Here is a 21,841-nt window from a genome sequence, read left to right on the forward strand (position 1 = left end):
TGAAATTCTTCTGCCTTAAGACAGAAAAGAAAACCTGCTCCCACAGAGAGATGAGAGTTAACACACAAACTGATTTTTTTTTTTCTTAAAGCAGCACTGACGTGTTGAATTTGATGAATGTTAAAGTTTCCACAGTTGGATGCTCAGCTCACTAAGGAGAGAGTTTCAGGCTGAGACGATATTATCACAGGCAGAAAGCAACTGATCAAACGTATTTTTTTTGGTAAAAGTTGAATATTACTGCTTAAATGAGCATAAAGATTTACAGAAAACACAAAAGGCTCTACCTGATGATACTAAATGTGTTAAAGTAAAACATTTATTTGATTTTTTTGTTGTTTTTCTTGAGGTAATGTGGGAGATTATTTTGGATTATTCTGTTACATGTATTTAAGTGATATAATGTATGTATTTTTAATGGTATATTTGTGTTTATTTTTTGTATGTTGTCTTCATTTTGAGTCTGATGTAGACAGGATTTATATCCTGTATCAAATTTTTAAATTTCATTCAAATATACAAGAGACACAATTTGAGGATAAATGTGAAAAATGGACTGATTACAGAAGACGAGAAGAGGACACCACCATTGCCACTGAACAATAAGGACATTGATATAAGGATGAGTGTTTAACCATGTATGTATGATGTGCCCTGACACTGTAATTGTTGAAAGAAAAAATGAATAAAAAAATAAGTTACAAAAAAAAAAATTTCATTCAAATAAACTTAAACATGATGTCACTCACCCTCGGTCCTCGGCTCGGTCCTGGCAGTTCTGCTGCGGGGGGCTCGGGGCCCCGGGAGCTGGTGTGCTGTTGGGGGTCATGAGGGCGGTTGGGGAGTGGGATTCTGGGGCTTCTCCTGTCGCTGCTGCCACCGACGCCGCTGGACCGTCCTCTGTGGGCTCTGTGGACCCATTAAAACCAGGATTTCATTCATTTCAACGGTCATCTTTAAAAAACACACAATATATTAACTTGTGTAGGGTTTTATTTTAACCCGACCTGTCTTTTCAAGGCACTCCAAGTGTTTCTTCCAGTGCCCACTGATCTCCCGTACGAGGGCCTGGCCGTCTGGGGCCGAGCTGTGAAGCTGCTGCAGCCTTTCCTCCAGGGTGTGGGAGGCCTCCAGCACGGGAGCTGGATCTGTGGAAAACAGACACAAGCAAATCTCTGAAGAAACAACTACTAAAGCTTCACATGATGATACCCATGCACTCCTACTTTTTTCAAAAAAAGCAAAATAGCAGTTTTAGTGTGTGCGCTGCCTGTAAAGTACATTACAGAGTTTTCCGCATCGCAGTTTCAACAGCGGCAGGCAGACTATTCCACCGAGACTTGTTTCCAAAGAGTTACTCTTAGACTTTTCCCACTCAGGCGCCTTTGAAAAAATTCACAGGGCTGGACCAAATGACACAAGTGCTGTTCCGACCCTTCACATGTACAGGAATCAAGTCTAATGAGTCTGCTCACACGCTGATGAATGGAAAAGAAGACAAAAAGATTGCCATGAATATGTGACAGAATCCTAAGTCCCAAGTATACACCTAGGCAGAGTGTAGAAAAAGTCTGCTCCTGAAAAGGGAGTAAAAGAAAAAAAAAAAAAAAAAAAAAAAGCGGGATTCTTTAACACAACAGAGGAGCTGTTTTGCAATGCATGCGCGGCAGCACCGGGCCCATGGGGCCAACTAGGAGGCTGTTTCTCAGCTAACAAGTCTCCTCTGTATCATTTGATCATTTAAATTATTATGCCAGGAATTCTCAGGAGGCAGCTCGGCACTCCACATCACAGGGCTGTTTTTAATCTTCCCCTTCCCTTTCTTCCCCTCCCGAAAAGTTCAACAGCTCAGAGAGAGAGAGCTGCTCCTGTTGTGTACCTGCCTGCCGAACACCAAAGGAGGTGACTTCTAGTGCCAAAGCACAGAGAGGGAAGCTCAGGGGAGCTCCTTGACAAGGGGGGAGGCAAGATGTAGAGCCACGCGCGCACACACACACACACACAAACACACATATATATACACACACTCACACACACACATACACACCAGCCCTTCAAAACTCTAAAAGAGGCGGAAAATCGCTGCTTTGCTGCACAAACTTTTCTCCCACAGCTTTCATCCACTCATCTTAGACTTCTGTGTGGAACCCAATTGGATCCCTTCTTCGGTGTGGGCACCGACTGAAGTGACTTTTCATAAGAAGTTGGAGCCACAGACGTTTAAACTTTGCCAGATGTCACAGAGAGAATGCAAACTGTGAGCCGACAGGCCACGGAAGAAGGAGAGAATAAATAAAGAAATAAATAAAGAAGCTCATCAGAGAGACAAAAACTTCTGCAACGTGCAATTTGTTGAAATCCTGGCCGTACGTTGCAGCTCGCCATATCTGCATTTTCATCAGACAAACATTTTGGGCCATTTAATTGATTGAGCTATTTTTCCCAGGACCGTTTACAGTCGAGCATTGTCTGCATTCATTGTTACACCAAGTGTGGAGATATTGCATCAGTCACAAGGGACATCACTATTAAGAGCACAGCTCTTCTAAGACAAACAGGATGACTTAAAGCACTGCTATTCCATCGACCCACTGTCACAGAAATCACTTTATCAGCCTCTTTCCCATATATCCTTTCAACTTTTAATGATCAAAGGACAGAGATTATAGTAAGGGATCTCTCACACATGGACAAGCCAGGATTATCAATCAGTGGCAGGGGAGTCAAGTAAAGTCAAATTTAAAGTGAAAGGATATAACTTAAGACTGTATACAAAATTATCCCCCATCAAAGCAGAGCAGCAGGGATGTTCTCCAAGGGCCCAGGATCTACTGTTACTGAAGGAGAGTCCAGAAAGACTGCTGATAACTTTGGAAAACGGAGCTACTAATTGATGTAGCAGCGCCCTGGCTTCTTTAGAACGCAGCTCTGATGGTAAATCCGCTGAATAAAACCTGGAAGACGAGAGGAACGCAACTCCCAACCCCGACCCGCTCACTCACGTTGCCGCTAATCAAGAAATATAACAGTTGACGGGGCATTATGTACAACCGGGTGAGTCACATCACTCTTAGTGCAAATAAACGTTTCAATTTTTAATTCATCTCTTATCTTAATTATGGATGATTGGATGTCTGCTCTGAGGTCATGATAACTGATTGGGCAACAGCAGCTCGTTTAAACTAATAAATCACAGGACGTTTAATACATCATTTTCCGCAGCTCCAGAGGAAGTGCAGACACCGAGAGGAGCAGAGTGGCACGGAGAGAGGTTCAATAACGTCAGGGGTGAAAACATGAACATAATTGTGGTTTATTACCAGACGGGTCATATTTTTGCAGCTTTGACCGTTTGTTATCGGTTACAGGACGGCCGCGCTCATTGAGATCTGGGAACGAGCAGTGAGACAATAAGACGGGAAATAAAGCAATTTATTTACTGTACAACAAAAGACTGTCTGACTGCTTGTGTTTTCATCTCAGCTTTCTTTTTTAGAAATGTCACCAGGTTCCCAAATTACAAGACAATTATGAATGGCCACATTTACAAACCAGAAAAACAAAGGGGGGGCGTAATGAGTCTGGGCCATTCTAAAAGTATTTAGAGATCTGGAGGAAACTTGATTAGACTGTGTTTGAAAAATGACATTAAAGGGAAAGAGAGTAAAAGAGTGCCGCTTTTTATAGAAACATAAAAAAAATTGGACATTTTCATTAATTGATGGTTAAGATAAGATGTTGTATTTTCAGAAAAGTTCATGATTTAATTTTCTCTTCACTAATTTCAGGGTCAATAGTGTTCGTATACTCAGTATCATGTGCAACATGTGCTACTAGTACAACAAATTCAATTATGCAATTGGATATATTTTTATATTCATAATTATTGAATGTGAATATGGTGTTCTTGTTCAGAATGTTCTTTTTAACCTGTGTTTTTTTTTTCCTCTTTTAAAGGGACTACGAGGACTTTTGGAAAGCGAAGTGATTTCACACTACATTTCCCATGAGCCTCCGCGCATTCGGTGAAATTCTTGGACCGGCGCAAGACGGACGAAAGCAAAAACATTTGCCAAAATGTTTTCATTAGTCAAGAATGAAAGCCGGAGATTCAAAGACGATCAGATACCGTCGTAGTTCCGAACATAAATGATGCCAACTAGCGATCCGGCAGCGTTCCCATGACGCGCCGGGCAGCGTCCGGGAAACCGAAACTAGGAAATGCTGAGCGAGTCGACCACTAAATAACTATAAAGACAAAATGATATATTTATCGAAAATGGACCCATTAACAAGTGGGTAACGTAGATTCATCCACATTAATATGAGACTCTTTTATAACCAAAAGCAAACTCCTCTGGGTCTCTTTATGACACTGAAGGGGGAGGATGGACCTCTCAATTTCTTTGTGCTTGTTGCAAAGACAATAAAGCAGTGTTTTTCAACCTTAGGGTCGGGACCCCATGTGGGGTCGCCTGGAATTCAAATGGGGTCGCCTAAATGTCTAGTAATTGATTAAAAAAAAAAAATTAATTATGATTAAAAACACCATGCACAATCTTAAACAACTGTATTCTATACTTTCACTTTCTCAAATATAAATTGAGTCACTGTGATGTCAAAATGGGGTCATGAGCCAAAAAATGTTGGAAACAACTGCAATAAAGACATTCTATTCTATTCTATTCTATTCTATTCTATGGCCATGTACAGATCATGGACTGGATGTAGGGGAACTGAAAGCAGTGAAGCTCTCACACAGTTCATTGCTGTGTGTGTGTGTGTGTTTTTTTTTACTTAGAAATCACCGTTCGTGGAAGAAACTGCCAAAACTACAAAAATTAGACTCAACTTGTTAATGGCCAACTAAAGTTAGCATGACTTTTAATTGTTTTTTTACACTCTCAGCTGTATTGATATGGAGTTTCATCACTTTGGCTATGGGATAATGAGGCTGCCACCCCGTAGCTGCCTCCTTGTGGTCACCGCGTTGCTGTTTCTGTGATATTGCACATCTCAAAGCGGGAGGCGGTTGGCTGTATCTGGGTGAGCCCCTCGGTCCGGGGGCGAGCGGGGGGGAGCCAAAAGGACCAGTCCGCTGACTGCGGGTTGGCGACGTGGAAGAACGGGGGGTTGGGGGGGCTGGTGCTGCAGTGGTTCAGGGATGTGTGTCTAGGTGGGTGGGGGTGGACCGGGGTGGTGTGCGCCAAGACAAGCAGGTGTGTCAGGGCGGTCCGTCTTGGCCCTGTCAGCGATACACCATCATTAGGCGGTGTGGGCGCAGCAGGGTGCACCATTATGTCTCCCTGGGCCCTGTGTAATTACGCTCTGACATAATTAACCCAGCAAGCCCATTAGCCAAGCATTGGCTGGCTGAAGAGAGAAAAAAAAAAGCTATAATTATTTGTTGTGCGCATGTTAATGAGGCCAGCTGTGTTCCCATCATACAACACGAACAAATTAATTTACAAGGCTGTGCTCCAAGGTTTTTTCATTTCATTCAAAACAGTCTTGTTTTTTTTTCCTCTGAGTGGACTTCAAGGTCCATAAACATGCTGTGCCGCTGCTGCAACAAACAGTAACACTGCTGTAATATTGTTGTCAAGGACCAAAACTAGGTTGAAAGAACACCAAGTCTCTACTTTCACCTTCACAGACAATGTAAAGTGATATAAGATATGTACTGTAGAGTAAATTGCTGCCTCTTTCCTTTCCACCTGTCAAGGATTCGTTTCCATTAGAAAGAAGAAAAAAAAACTCGACAACAAAAAAATTCACAAACATGACTTTTCTGTTTGTGGCACATTTTTAAAACCAGCGAGTATTTGATATTCAGATAGCAGAACCCAGGTCTCACTTTACCTTGATGTGGCAGATGGAGTGAGAGAATACTTAAAATAAAAAGATAGTTGGAATGAAGGAAGAAAAAAAAATGATTGTGGGAAGCGGCGGCTTTTGTGTGTGAACAAAACAAACTTCTTAACCTGTTTTTTTTTCTCATTGCGGTTCCATGTCTTTGTTTGACTGACTGAAGGACAGAGAGGGAATGACATCAATACCAAGACGCTTTATAAAGCTCAAAACAAAAGACAGGAGCCCGGGCCCAGATAGACAGATTTGAAATTAACAGGAGATGCTGAACAAAGAGGTGCCAATAACATCCAAACCAAACTTCATTCAAAATTTCACTCAAATCAAACACCCTCACCTCTCGGCCTTACGTGCAACACAATCGGCTGCGAGTTAATGTCGTCAAATATCCCCGTCTATTGTTGTTACAGTTTTGAATCCCATGGTTATGTCTTATCTGCCTCTCAAGCACACATTCACACATTCCTACACACACACACACACGCAGCGTTTCTGTCTTTTAAGAGCACACTCCCCTCCCGGTCCCTCTGGGGTCTCCTACTCCACAGGGATCAGTTGGAGAGGCCCGGCTCTTTTATGAACATAATGCATTATTAAGCACCTCAAACATCTCCTGGGCCTTTGTTTATTACTGCTCTTATTAATCACTTGTGCATAATCTCGTCCCGCCCAGAGAGCTTTCATTTTCCATCAGATTTTATATGCACTTATTTTCCGACAGACTGCCACAAACACACACACACACGCTCGCACACACACACACACACAGCACTACTCCTTCTGCTCTCATCCCGACTGTAGGTACTCAGCTGCACAATTACAATAAAGCCTGGCTGGCTGTGCCTTGCAGGCCTCTCTTGCTGGTGCTTGCTTATGTATATGTGGGGTTGAAGAAGGACAACTATTCTTTATGCGTCTGACTGACTGTGAATCGCTAAGGTCAGAGCGTTCTGTTCAGATAATCTCATCGCCGAGGGTAACATCTGATGAGTGAGTATGTGAGGCACTTAGAACACAATAAGACATGCGACTGAATGTGACAAAAAGATGCCTCCACTTATGCTCTGCTCCGCAGTACCGCCGGTCACCACTAGCAAGCACTGTTGCCATAATATTTCCCACTGATGCACACGCATCCGTAGACACACACACACACACACACCTCAGACATGCCTTAGGCCTGGCGCAGGCACACACACACACACACACTCGCACACTTAGAGGGGTGTATTCAGATCAGAATCTTCACAAACTCTCAGCGAGCTCCCCACTCAGATAAAAGGAGCTGTGCTCTAAAGGAGAGAGGGAGCAGGGTGGATCCTGAGGGAGGAGTGTGTGTACTGAGAGGAGGCGAGGAAGAGCAAACACCTGGAGCGTCAGTCTCAGGGCTACGCCCCTGGCGACAGGGCCTCGCTGCTCTCACAGAGGTGGCAACAAACGCCGACGTTCAAACGCCACGCACACACACTCCACACGCACTCGCGCTCGCGCTCACACGCTCCGGGAGAGAAGAGCAGGATGAGACGGCGTGGAGGAGAGGAAGAAGAAGACAAGAGGAGCTCGGGTGCATCGCTGGGAAACCGGTGAATGTCGGGCAAGGAGCTGCCACTGTTTTTCGGCGTTCAGTGATCAGGACGTGTTTATCTGCGCTGATCAAAAAGCGTGCGGAGGTGATATAAACATTGTTAGGGAAACACTGTTAACAGGCCTCTTTCAAGCCCCAGACTGGGTAGGAGTTACAGTGCACAGCATGGGGAGATGTCACAGGCAGATCAAAATATAGAGCACTAATGAAACACTCCAGTGGATTGACATGTTGGCTTAGGGGCCTCATAAAAGGCAAAAGGAGGAGAGAAAAAAAGAGAAACTTCAATCACTCGCATCAAGAAGTTATTTCTGTTCTGAGTTTATTGTTTCATTCTAGTTGCCATTGAACAGGAGCATTATCTGGCATTAGCAAAGCGTAACATTATCATACTGGAATCTCACAAATGTAATGGATATGTTATTTGTATTCAATAGTAGGCACAGCAAAGTGGATAACTGATATGTGACCAGATGTTAATGATAGCCAGATACAACAGGTCACATATTGAGCTGCTGCTGGGTGCACACCCCTCCCCCCCTCCTTCTAGTTCGCTTCTTGCATTCATTAACTCTGCCATTGGCCTGCTCTGATTGGACCGACAGCCTCAGTGTCGGCACACAAATGAGCACGCACACGCACACACACACACGCACACACACACACAGGCATGGACGCACACACACACACAGAGGGAGAGAGGCACTTTCAAATGAAATAATAGGAGGGAAAAACTTCCTGCAATGAATAGTAATAACTGCATTAAGATTAACGAGCACGGCGTGTAAAGAATAATTGCATCTGTCAAAAGATTAAAAATACATGAGCTGTAGCGTTTGTTGGGGGAACGGTGGGAAAGCTCACTGTTGTGTTTGAGGGGCAGAGAGAAATGAAGTGGGGCCACAGCCAAATGACTGTCCTCCGCTGTACCTGGAGTCATCCATTCTAGCGAGGGGTGGTCAGGAGAGGGGGGGTGGGGGGGAAGAGCTGTGACCTTGGACACCAGCAGCAAGATGTATAGTGACAAACAGGCACAGGATACTGTAGGCCCTCCTCACAGATGGCAGCTACCGCAAGGGCCCCGACATACACACGCACTCGCATCGCTCTGGCTCGTGGTTGGCTGCGGGCAGAGAAGTGGGTGGGTGGGTTGGTTGGGGGGGGGGGGGGGGGGGCGGGGGTATATCTGCCAATAAAGGCACCTAATCAGGGCCGTTGTATAGGGGAGAAAGGTGATGATAATTCTAGGGGCCGACAAAAAACCCCAGTAGTCCAATCTTTTTATGACTGATTTATTCTGCATAAGACCCTGACTAATACTCATAGTAACGCTGCATTAGCATTAAAACAAAGTAGGCTAAATAAAAAATGATAATACATACGTAGTTAAGAAAAAAAAAACTGGAAAAGTTAGGGGGTAGGGGCCCACTTTAGTATTCTTTAAGGGGCCCCAGAATTCCTAGCAACGGCCCTGCACCTAATGCCAGGATCAGTGTACAGTATACATTTGGCTGACTCACAGCAGCCTCAGAAAGCGTGCGTGACTGACTGACTGACTGAATGATGTCACACCTTCGGTCGGCCGGCGTTGGAGTTCTGCCACCGGTCGGTGCCCTTTCAAAATGAACTGGCACAGACGGTTTCTGTCAGGAGGGTGTTTACAGGCAGCGTTGCCAAAAGCCACGTTGACCCTTTTAACTACTTTTTTTTCTCTTTTTTGTCCAAAAAAAAAAAAGCACAAATCTAGCAACTGTCTGGACAAACCAAAGGAAAAATCACTGCTGCCCCACAAGTCGTGTGTGTGTTTGGGCTTTCCCTCTGCAGACACACACATGACTTCCATGTAAATGAGCTTGTAGTGATCAGTTTACCAGTCACTCTAGATAGATCAGTTGTCTTAAACATATGTGTTTGGTGATTTTGTTGGACTATGTTTTGGTCATAACCAGTGATGGGAATAACAGCGTTATAAAATAACAGTGCTACCTTTTTTAGGTAATGAACAATCAGAAAAGTTACCGTTTCCCCCATTATAATGCCGTTATGTTTACTGCAGTGTTTTTCAACCTTGGGGTCGGGACCCCATGTGGGGTCCCCTGGAATTCAAATGGGGTCACCTGAAATGTCATGTAATTGATTAAAAAAAATGACTGATAAAAATATTTATTAAACTAATTATTATTCTTTTTAAAAATATGATTGAAAACACCACGCACAAACCTAAACAACTATATTCTATACTTTCACTTTCTCGAATTTAAATCAAGTTCAAATAAAATGCAGCACATAAAAATATATGAGCTGGCGCATCTTGATTGACGGGGTCGCCAGAAATTTGTGATGTCAAAATGAGGTCACGAGCCAAAAAAGGTTGGGAACCGCTGGGTTACTGACAATAAAAATGCGTCGTTACTTGACTCAAGAAGTGCCGTCACATAATAATATGCCCGTTAAAGTGTACTTTATGTAGACATATCTTTTCAGTCCATCAACTACTTGGAAAAGACTCAACTCACTCAGTATTACTCCGCGATGCAGCCTGCCTATGCGGAGGAATACTGAGTGAGTTGGTTAGTTCCAGATAAACAAATGGTTAGGGTTATGGTTAGGGGACTGGGGGGGGGGGGCGAGACCTAATTTGACATATTTGAGCATTTTATTTAAAAAAAGTAACATAATAGTTCCTGGTAATTACTTACTTTCATAACGCAGTAATTCAGTTACAAACTCAGTTACTTTTTGGGGAAAGTAATTAGTAACTATAACTAATTACCTTTTAAAAATAACCCCAACACTGGTCATAACATCAGGGTTTCACAGCAGCTGGGAGATGGCTTGGCAGTGACTGCTGGTTACGCTGCAGTTTTAATGGGCTGCGTTTCTCCCGCCACTTCATACTTGTTCTGTTGTCTGACAACAGGAACTGAAAAACGCGCAAATGAGAGCAGAGTTTTATTGGGAATTCAGCTGTATTAAAATACTGTATATGTGAGCACAGAGAGCAGGAGCAAAGCAAACAAAGAGCTGAAACCAGCTGACACTAGGCAGTAAAGCAAATATGACACAGTGATGTAATGATTTCCATTGACAGCGGTTGTTTACAGCAGCTCCACCAACAGTTTTTCGACGCCATCCTCAATTTCTCACATTGGGCCCTAATAGCAGGTTTTTGCCTTTGTCTTTTTGCCTGTCTGGGTTGCCACTGTGTGGGCGATGATGGGGTGTTGTCGCGGTGACTCGGGCTGAAAACATGGCAGACTAGTGAGTAGGTAAGACTCTGCACCTTTTCACGGGGCATCAACTCGCTGTCGATCCCGGCCAATCTGGGCTTCAGGAAAAGACAACCTCTGTAATGTCTTGGTGCCGCGTAAACACAACCTGGCTTGATGTGCCTCGACTAGACGTTCTTCGCCACTTCACACACACATGACGTAAAGTGGAAGGTGGTGCCGAGGACAACTCCGCCTGACAGCGCCAACAGTCGTTCATCAGTCATCAGTCGTCCTCGGCTCTGTGTTTTTACAGTTGTGCACAGGCAGACAGTGCTCTGCGCTTTTGTGTGCGTCAATGTCATGAGAGATGATCCATCTCAAGGGGAGGCAAAAACTATCTGACACACATGTCTTTCTGTTGGGAGATGCACTTTATAAGGAACACCATACTAAGAATGATTAGGGCATCTCTTTGCTCTCAAAAGACGCCTTAGCTCTTTGTGGCATGAGTTTAACACTGCTCCATGTTGACTGCATCAAATACTGTACGTTCTGCAGGTTTATCAGCTTCATATTTATACTGCCAATCTAGTTCTACCACATCCCATTATTGTTTGTTGTTTATTTATGTTTAAAGGGATAGTTCAACATTTTGGCAAATTGACCCATTGCCATAATCCCTATAGTTTTAGGAGTAGGTTTGTTACCTTTAATTGTCGGTGCAAACTATTTTTAGAACGGCAGAGCAGAGCCACGAGCTGCTCAGAGCTACGCTACGGAGGCTAATGGGATTTCTCATCAGAACTCATTTAGTTCTGATGAGTTCTAACTCATCAGAACTCATCAAACCCATCATCACAAGACAGAGTTGTTTTCAAGGTAAATTAATGCAAAGCTGCTGATGCGCGTTCCCGTCGGGGGCAGTTTTTTGGCAAGCAGTCTCTGCATTTGCCTCGAAAACAACTCTGTCTTGTAACGTTCTGTTATTATCTCATAGCGTGGTGAATGTGCAGGTCACAACTTGTCCACCAGAGTGTTTTGGAGTTGTTGGATTGTGTATTTGATGAGTTTGATTTTAAGTTTTGGGAAACCAAGAAATCCCATTAGCCTCCGTAGCGTAGCTCTGAGCAGCTCACAGCTCTGCTCCGTCATTCTAAAAACAGCTTGCACCGACAATTAAAGGTAACAAACCTACTCCTAAAACTGTAGGGATTACAGCAATGGGCCAATTTGCCAAAATGTTGAACCATCCCTTTAAATCACATATAAATCATATATAATGTTGTTGTTTATTGATGTGTGTACTTGATTCTACGAGATGGATATAAACTCACTAAACTACAGTACAACTAAAAACTAATCCTAGAGGGGGTCTCCTGGAGGACTGGGTCAGGTTCATGAGACCAGTCCGAGGTGAGTTTTACTTTGTGACATGGATCATCATCACCATGCTGGAGGATGATCAGCTTACCATCGGGAGGAGAAACTGTGGCCGTAACATGGTCAGCAACAATACTCAGTATTCAAACTAACTGGTAGCACTGGGCCCGCAGGGTGCCATGGAAACCTTCCCCGCACCATCACACCACCAGCAGCAGTCTGGACTGTTGACACAAGGCAGGTTGGGTGCATGGGTTCATGCTGTTAACACCAAGTTCTCACTCTGCCATCTGCTGCTTCAGCACAAATCCAGATTCACCAGAGCATCGGAGCTTTTCCCCCGTCCAGCTGAAGCCTCAGATTTATGATGGGATAGTGGAGCCCACTGTGTTCTTCTCCTGAGCCCATCATGTGTCGCTCACTCTAGTCTTTTCGGCTCACCATGATGGTCTGTTGGTTCTAACCTCTGACCTCTATCCACCTCTGACCTCTATCATCAACAACAACAACTCACAAATTACTATAGTTGTTGTATAAAATTAGGTCTCTGTACAATAGGTGGGAATCTGTGATAGGATATTATCACAGTAATTGTGTCTCGATACCAAATGAATGCAATCTTCAAAATATTGCAGGATGCTGTGTTGTATTGTCGTTTATTATCAGTTTTTTCTAATTAGTCTGTGCAGAACGATACTTGGCCTCCATATATACATATATGTACAATATACCATGCAAATATTGCAAAGCAAAATACTGCAATACTATGCTGTATGGATTTTCCCCCACACCTCTACTGTACAACATATGGGCCACTAAACGGCCATTTTTGATTTTATACTTTAGTGTTGCAAACTTTAAAAGTGACAAGTGCAGTGATGATGTTGGTGTCATGAACCCTGGACTTCTGCTGCCCCTGATGGTCTGAAATGTATTACACTTTCCATATGCTGTGTGTTTATAGGTAGTGAGTTTATATTAGCAAACGGAAAGGAATCAGCTAATTGTGTTTCTGTTGAGTCGAAGAGTGTGTAACAGTGTGCAAACCTTCTGCACCGTGGACTAAACACCTCAAAACAGGAAGCTGATTAACCACAATGACTTCACATAGTTTGGCTGTTAAAAAGCAATATTACTTTTTGATTTGATAAATTATTAAATAAAAAAACAAAAAAACAATGTAATTTATATGATAATTACAGGAATTAATTGCTAACTGTTTTCAGTCTGCTTGCCCAGCGCTCTTTGGTATCACAATAAGTCTGTGACCTTTGCTGCGAGGGAAAACAACCAGCTTCACTGTATGAGTCCCAGTGATAGAGTGAAACAGGCTCCCTTTGTAAAGGTAAGGTCAAATGGAGGTAGGAGGCTGGCAGTGCTACATCACCTGATGTAACCTGACACAGGAAGGTCTACTACTGTTTACTCAATATAATGACCACTCATAGACTCTGTGTGAATTCATATACACCACATAAAGAGACACAGAGAGAAACGATATCTGCTGGATTGAAAACAAAGGCTACTGCAGTTTTTCTTTTCATTCACATAAGAGTTGATATGGGGTGACAGTGCCTTTTCTTTATATTTTAAAGTCTTTGTTCTTCAACAAAACAACTTTTAGTTGACTCTGTTCTCTACTTGAGACGGCTCCGTGACAAAATATATCCCACTAGACGCTCCTGGGCTTGAATTAAGGCCTTGATATTAAAGGTATAGGTCAGAGAATCAAACTGAAAACATCTTCAAAGAACGGTATTTCTTATCAAGGATATAACTCTATTCAAAGTATGTGTGTTTCTGTGGGTGCATGTGTGTGTGCGTGCGTGTGTGTGTTTGTGTGGTGGCGCAATATCAAGCAGGGGACTTCAAGGAAAAATGGAGACCTTTAAAAGTCAGTTGGTGCTGTCGCTATTTCTCTGATGCAGACTTTTATCTTGTATTCATTGAATCTGTAAACAGCATTCTCTACTCCTGCCACAAGTGTTTCTCTGATCTAGACTGAGATTGGGCCGCGTTTTGCTGCCGTCTCCCGCAACAAAGAGCAATACAGTACATGTGCCCTGGCACTGGAATAACAACTGAATAAACACACGATATGTCTTTTCCTCTGCCCTAACTTACTGTCTGTGCCCCTCTCTCCCCTTCTTTTTTTTTTTTCCCCCCGTTGGCCTCATCAGGCCTGTGTTCCACACGAAGTCAGACTTCAGTTGGGATTTTAATTGGCCCTCCACAATCAACAGCAGAGCTCCTCAAGGATATGTTCGCTCCTCAGCCAGGCTACACTCAAGGACCAGAGCCGGGTTTTTGAAGTGGCCTCACGCAGAGTTTTGGAAACCTCTCTGAGAGCACATACTTTGAAAAATAGATAAGAGCCACGGGGTATAGGGTTTTATTTATCTTATATCCATGTGCTGTTGCACCATATCCATCTATGGCAAGAAAATTACTTTTCGGGGGAGGGTTGTGTGCGTTGCTTCATGTATACATGGCGTGATTCCGTGTGTGCACTTTGAGGGGCTGGTCCGGTGATACTGGTATAACTATGATGGGGAATTGATCTCCCGGGAGTGATCTTTGAAGGCAGAGAGATAATTCTAGAGGTAATGTGTGGAGATGCACATCTCTGGTCTTAGTGGGAGACTCACCTGGGGCCTCGATAAGCTGTTTGTAGATTCCGAGGAACGCAGACTCTGCCTCCTTACTGCGCTTGTTCAGAGCAACCACCTACAGAGGGAGGAGAAGGCATTAAGGTAAACACGGACAGATATAATGCTGGCATTTATTTATCATAACTCACAATGCACCGGCATATTTTACATTACTGTGTTGAATTGATGCTTTCACACAAAGCAGAAAATGCTTAAAATCTTAAATAGCTAACACTGAATCAATAGTAACAAGAGCAAAAGGTCAAGCTCACAGCGTCCTGCCAACAAATGAAACACTCCTGCACGCCTTGGCACTATGTCTTGTGTGTAAGCACGGAGAAAAAAAACAAAAAAACAAAACACAGTGCAGCTCCCATCAACCGCTTTTCCGAGGCTGCAGCGCGTTTCTCCGTCCGACGACCGGCGGAAAGCGAGGCGTGGACTACGATGACGCCATCCCTTCACCCTGTTAAGCGGCCAAGCTGCTGCATGTTGCGAGGTGACATTTGGCCCGTTAAATGTAGGTGCCGGCGCGCGCGGAGAGGCTCGCCAGCGACAGCGGCCTCCATCACCAGCAGCACTCGGCACCTGCTATCCCCGGCTCAGTGGGTGACGCAAACCAATTAACGATTCATTAGGAGGGACAAAGAAAGCGAATTAGTCACCACCTGGCCCCATGGAGAGGGCACCTGCACTAGTGCGTATGTGGGTTATTCTGCTCCCGGCTCCCGCTAAGACCTCGGGCCTGTTTGGAAGTCAGAGGATGCTCGGCGGCGGCGGTGCGGCTGCCTCTTCTGCCTCTTCTGCCTCTCCGCATCTTCTGCCTCTGCGACGGTAAATCAGATCAGCCTCATCCAAATGACCCCCCCACCCACACCACCACCTCCTCCACCCCCTTAGTCCAAGAGCAGACTGAATTCAAATTATTGTCATCTATTGTCTATGTCATTACTGTCACTGTTGATTACAGCCCCTGTCGGACGGAGGGGCTGGATGGACTCCGCCGCCGAGGGTCGAGTGCGCGGTGCGGCCGAGGCCCAGCTCTTCCGGGCTCTTGAAAAACATTCATTTCATCGCACAACAACAAAAAAGAAAAAGGCAGAGAAAACACTTATGTGATATGGAGGTGGTGTGTCGGGGGCTGTTTAGTGGGGTTATAAATAAGGTGTGTGGTACACAGCGAGGGACAGAGAGCCTTTGATTTACTGGAAATGGCTGGCGCCTTCCCCGGGGAGGCATAACGACAGCATCATGTTTAAAGAAATATCATAAAGATCAAGCAAATCCCCCCCCCCCCACATCACTCCCACTTGGAGGAGCTCGGAGGAGTTCATGGAAAATGGAAAAGGCTGAAGCCCAATCAATACAGATGCAATAGTCTGCAGCTCTCAGCCAGCTCTCTGCTACACTATGCTGTTGTTTCACTCAGCCATACCCCAATTTACCCCCCCACCCCGTCTCCCCCTCCCCTCCCCTTTTCCAGGACATGACGTTAATATCCCCATGTTGTTTCACAAACAGTGAAAATGTGCGAGGCGCGCTGGCCCCGTAACCACTGTTCACAGCTGTATGTGTTGGTTCAGCCAAGGTTTGTCCCATGCCCACTGATGAGAGCTTGTTTTTATGTGCCTTTCCTTTTTTATCTTTTCTTTTTTTACAGTGAAGAGCAGCAATTTGGTGACCCGGGTGCTCGTTTCTCAGCCAATAACAAACCCGCTGCTCTTGCTGATGTGAAAATGAGCAAACCTCCAACAGCACTTTGTGTCACCAAGACAAACAGCTAGCAACCCCGAGTTTACACCTGAACCACACGGCGGCTGAACCCATCGGCTTCTCGCGGGGCGGTGTGGGACCGGTCGGTTTCACTCTGAAGCAGAATGCGTCAAATGAGCTTTTTTCCCACGGTTGCATACAGTATTATGTTAAAAGGGGGAGCTGTGGCCCCTGTGAAGGCGAAGCGGCTAGGGGCTTCATTTCCTGGGTCCTCCTGGCCCTCCATCATCCTTTAACGAGAGAACACGAAGATTACCTCCACAATCACACCATTAACCTGCCTACAGACGCTAGCGGAGGCATCAATCACGCGCCTGCCTGATGCCTTCTCATGTTCTCATGCTATATGTATAGATACCCCCCCCTCCACCTTGCTATATCATCAAAGGACTGCGAGGTGTCGTGCATAATGCGGGCCAGAGTCATCTCCATCTCCATGCTAATCCACCTCCAGCCAAGCACATGGCAGACCCACACAGACCGGGAGAGAGTTACGGCTGGAGGACGGACCGACTGGCAACTGGCAACTCTCTCCTCCTCCTCTTCTTCTTCTTTTGGCTGCAAGATATAGGCTCCGGCCGTGGCTTTGGCTCGCAGCGCATTCTTTGTTTCTCGCACCGTTTTGTGATAAAGGATACGGCTGCCGAGGGAATGGGCTTGGCCGCAGGTTTGATTTTACAAGCAGGAGTAAAGCCCGGGGCAGAGCGGCAAGAGAGAGACAAAGGAAACCTGTTAGCGCGCCTCCATAACTCTTCGCGCCTGCAACGGAGTGGGCAGCGCAACAGCCTCTGGGACGGGGCTGCTGGGAAATACTTACTGATAAGCCTCTGAGAATACTAACAGTACGCGCTAGTGAGTCTCTCTGTGAGTGTGTGAGAGAGAAAGAAAGGGGGAGAGAGAGACAGAACAAGGTGGCGTGTGTTTAAGAAAGAGAAATAAGTGGAGAACAAACCCAGAAAGGAGCAAGAGGAAGAAGAGTGAAGGGCTCCTGAGTGACATACGGCGAGAGACAGGGAGACAACAGAAAAGAGAGGTTCCCATAAAGAGCGCAATTAGCAATTATGCAGTCATCAATTACAATTATCACAACTGGTGATTATGCAATTATCACTCTAAATCATCGTTTTCCCCCTCTGCCTTACCAGTCGGCCACCCCCTGTGATTTGGTTGTTGGAGGATAGGTTGGGATGATGCAGGTGATTAGAGTGTGTGATGATGAGGAGGACGGGGGTGTCGGGCGGGTGTCAAGGCGAATCTTGCACCGCGTGTGTGTGTGTGTGAGCAAATGTGTGTGTGTGACGCTCATGTGCCTGGGTTTACACAGCAAGTGATTTAACTCTGTTTTTTTTTTGCATGTGTGTGTGTGTGTGTGTGTGGGTGTGTGCAGTGTTCATGAATATACCGCCTCGCCTCCATCTCAAGGTGAGTGTGGTTGGTGCTGCAGGTGGTTTGGGGACAGCAAATGTATGGTTCCAGAGTCCCTGAGGCCTCTAAATTACCTGTCATCTTTCCCATGATGCAAAGGTCAGCGCACAATCATAGAGAGTCCATCCTACTGTGGTGCTCAGTGAGCGCCAGTCCAGCCCACAGGCTGACAGGATGTCACAACAGCCCCGGTCCCGCTCCTTGCTTATTAGAACAAAACAGTGGGAAGCCCACCACCAGCGTCACACAGCTTGTCACAACACCTTCCACAGGAACCCGGCCGCATCCTGACAAACGTTCAGGATCCTTGGTGTTAATGTAAACGGAAGAAAATGAGGCAAAATACGCTCAGCGCTCTACCTTCCTGCCCATTAGGATGCTCTTAAAGGGATAGTTCAACATTTTGGCAAATTGGCCCATTGTCATAATCCCTATAGTTTTAGGAGTAAGTTTGTTACCTTTATTTGTTGGTGCAAGCTATTTTTAGAACGGCGGAGCAGAGCTGCAAACTGCTCAGAGCTACGCTATGGAGGCTAATGGGATTACTTGGTTTCCCTCTTTCAAGGCTAATGCAGAGACTTGCATGAATTTACCTCGAAAACAACCCTGTCTCGTAACGTTCCGTTATTATCTCATAGCGTGGTGAATGTGCAGGTCACAACTTGTCCACCAGAGCGTTTTGGAGTTGTTGGATTGTGTATTTGATGAGTTTGATGAGGAAAACCAATTCTAAAATTAGCCATTCTAAAAATAGCTTGCACCGACAATTAAAGGTAACGAACCTACTCCTAAAAACTACAGGGAGTATGGCAATGGGCGAATTTGCCAAAATGTTGAACTATCCCTTTAATATCCAGAGCTGGTACATTCAGTTAAATTTTGTATCGGTAAAACATTTTCAAGATGAAAAATGTCTCCATCATTCATGCGGTCCTGTTGCTGACTCCAGCTGTCCTTCATTTTTAATGCAGCCAAGTGTAAGAGGGGGTGTAACCAACCAACCAACCAACCAACTAAATATTTTCATTATGGATTATGTTCTGCTATTAATATCTTTTTTTTATTAATGGGCTAATTATTACTCGCAGACATTAGAGAATGACATGATGTATAGATATGGCTGGTCCTGCTTAACCAACAGACTGAATTCAAACACATTCAATGTAAAAGAGAAAAGATCATTCCATAATATGCTGGAAACAGGTTTGCTCGATACATAATATATACATAATAGCATAAAAAAAAGCTGAAGAACATTCATTTTCAGTCTAATCGACTAATTGTCTCAGCCGTGATACAGATGCATTTTTAATACAGCCATCAATAATATTTTGTTATAATAATGCAAAGGTTAAGCTGAGCCAATGCTTCAGTCATTTGAATTTTGAAGCTGTAGTTTTAGTTTTTTAGAAAGTTGAAAAGAGACTTTTACAAATTGAAAAAATAAAATGACATGAATTCAATTCAACTGATTCCCTAGTGTCCATATAGTCCACATCATCCTCTACACCAGGGGTGTCAAACTCACTTTAGTTCAGGAGACACATACAGCACAATTTGATCTCAAGTGGGCCGGACCAGGAGAATAACAGCATAATAACCTATAGATAACAAGAATTAGACGTTTTTCCCTTTGTTTTAGTGCAAATGAAGATGTTTACAGTTAATGAACTATCCTTTTACAAAACATTATGAACAACCTGGAAATTCTTGAGAAAGTGATGTGCAATTTCAATAATATTATGTCTCTTCTGTTCCCTATGTATTTTTCACACTCTGCAAATTCATCGCACATTTGACACCTCTGCTCTGAAGTCTGGTGAGAAGCCCTGAAATACAGGTCATTATTTCAAACTGATCTGATAGTGAGCGTGAGATGGTGTGATGTGTTTTACCAGCTGACCCACCACGGGAACATGTGCATCACTGACAGAGCGTGACGTGATTCAGCTGATCCAACACGGTGTAAAAAAAAAAACAAGCCCCGCTTTCAAAATGTGTGCATGTGATCTGCACTGTATGTTCAAAAAAAAATGAAGAAGAAGCAAATAGGAAAAACCGCCGCATTCCCCTTCAGAAGGCAGGTAAAGATCAGGTTTTTAGCCGTGCCACACAGCACTCGTACAGCTGTCACTGCAGGCGTTTGTTTTGCGTCGAGTGCAGGTTCAAAGGAGAGGCGGGAGGAGAGAGATGAGTTGGTGTGGAGTGACTGATGAGTGTGTGGAGGAGAGGGGCAGAGGTAAACCCTGCTGCAATACAGTCTGGATGGCGAGAGACCCGTGTACACCCACACACACACACCCACACACACAGGCACACACACACACACAAACTGGAACTGGAGAGCATGCAAACACACACGACAAGTCGCAGTCACGCAGATGTGCGCTACACACACAGGCTGTGTTTCGGAGAGGGGTGGGAGGGTGGTGGGGGGGGCAGATTTAATCATGGTGACATCCATCTAGCAGCAGCATGGCGGTGGCTGTGGCCGTCTCTGGATGCCCGGCGAGATGAGCAGTCAGAGCACTGACACACATCTCGTCGCCACGTCAATTCCAATCAGCGGTGCCTGTCAGTCAGCCGCAGCCGGGCTCACAAGCCACCGCCGCCACCGCCGCCAAGAGCTGCCGCCTCAGCCAAATAAATGGCCGGAGCTGACCAGACCAATACTGCTTTGTGGCGCTCATCCCCCCCTCCTCTCCCCCTTCCCCCCCAATCCTGATGCAAACACGGTGCGGTGACAAACTCGGAGCAAAAACACACAACTCAATCCTTGGAGCCTTTGTATAGGAGAAGCTCACCTGTCAGTACGGAGCGGAAACGTTTCAATACCGGTTTGAAGGCGGATTTCAAGGCCCTGCTCATCCACAGAGGAGAGAGGATGGACTTTCATATGGTGTTTTTTTTTACAGCTATTATTGCATTAGCAGTCAATGGATTAAAGAGACCAGGAGTCTACAGCCTCGCTGACTGCACTGTGAGGATGCACTCAGGCCCAGTGGTGCTTCAAACTAAATACTAACATCAGCATAATAATATGCATTGTCACAATTATTCCACAAGACACAGCTGGAGGTTGTCTTGCTTCACAGAAATATAAAACTACATCACTTAAACATGCAGTGATATACACAACAATGCAAAACGGAATTCAATACCAAAGTTGAGTAAACAACACGCTTTTAAAAAAGCACTAGATGAACATTATTTAAAAAGAAACTTCATCATCGATTAAGATATTTTCCTTGAGTTATGGGTTATATTCTATGTTCTATATGGTATTCAATATTTTAATAATAATATTTATTTATAAGATCATGATAGACTCAAGTAGTAGACTCAACCAGAGCTGTCTTGTCTTGTCAATTTCTTTTTTTCTAAGGATAGTTTTTGGGCTTTTTGCCATTAATTGATAGAATAGTTGAGAGAGACAGGAAATGGGGAGGCAGAGAAGGGGGGAGTGACATGCAGCAAAGGGCCACTGGATTCGGGATTCAAACAGGGGTCTGCAGCGAGGACTGTAGCCTCTGCATATGGGGCGCCTGCTCAACCCACTGAGCTATACTGTACCGCGCCCCTTGTCAAATTTACTTATAGCTCTTGTTATTTTGTCAGTTATTGTACATAAACATGCACTGTTTCATGACAGCGTGTGTGTATTCTCTTATCGTCACCATGTAATCTGTTTGGACTCCAGTAAGAATAGTGGATACTACACAGAAGCTAATGGGGATCTCAATAAACAAGGAATAAGAAACAATGATAATGCTAACGTGCTAACAATTTACAGGTGTATTGCCGAGCATACTCACTGTCTTAGTCAACTACACCGTCATACACTGCCCATCCAAAAACAGTCACCACTTGGATTCCCATTGGATAATTACTGCATGGATGATTATGTGGCAACAACTTATTTAACCCATTTCTTAAACAACCAT

The 21,841-nt window shown here is 44.6% G+C and overlaps 1 protein-coding gene across 4 annotated transcripts in view; it reads right to left on the reverse strand.

The window, feature by feature from the left end:
* Nucleotides 1-21,841, reverse strand: part of cux2b (cut-like homeobox 2b) — a 102,468-nt gene that overhangs the window by 21,070 nt on the left and 59,557 nt on the right. For all 4 annotated transcript variants that reach the window (XM_083979314.1, XM_083979313.1, XM_083979316.1 and 1 more), the window contains exons 4-6: nucleotides 14,697-14,775; nucleotides 1,008-1,148; nucleotides 750-909 (exon numbers count right to left, since the gene is read on the reverse strand). In XM_083979314.1, coding sequence (XP_083835440.1) covers nucleotides 750-909; nucleotides 1,008-1,148; nucleotides 14,697-14,775 — 380 coding nt within the window. The remainder of the gene's footprint in view (nucleotides 1-749; nucleotides 910-1,007; nucleotides 1,149-14,696; nucleotides 14,776-21,841) is intronic.

Source organism: Trachurus trachurus (genome assembly GCF_905171665.1).
Source record: "Trachurus trachurus genome assembly, chromosome: 9".
In the NCBI taxonomy this organism is placed as follows: Eukaryota; Metazoa; Chordata; class Actinopteri; order Carangiformes; family Carangidae; genus Trachurus; species Trachurus trachurus.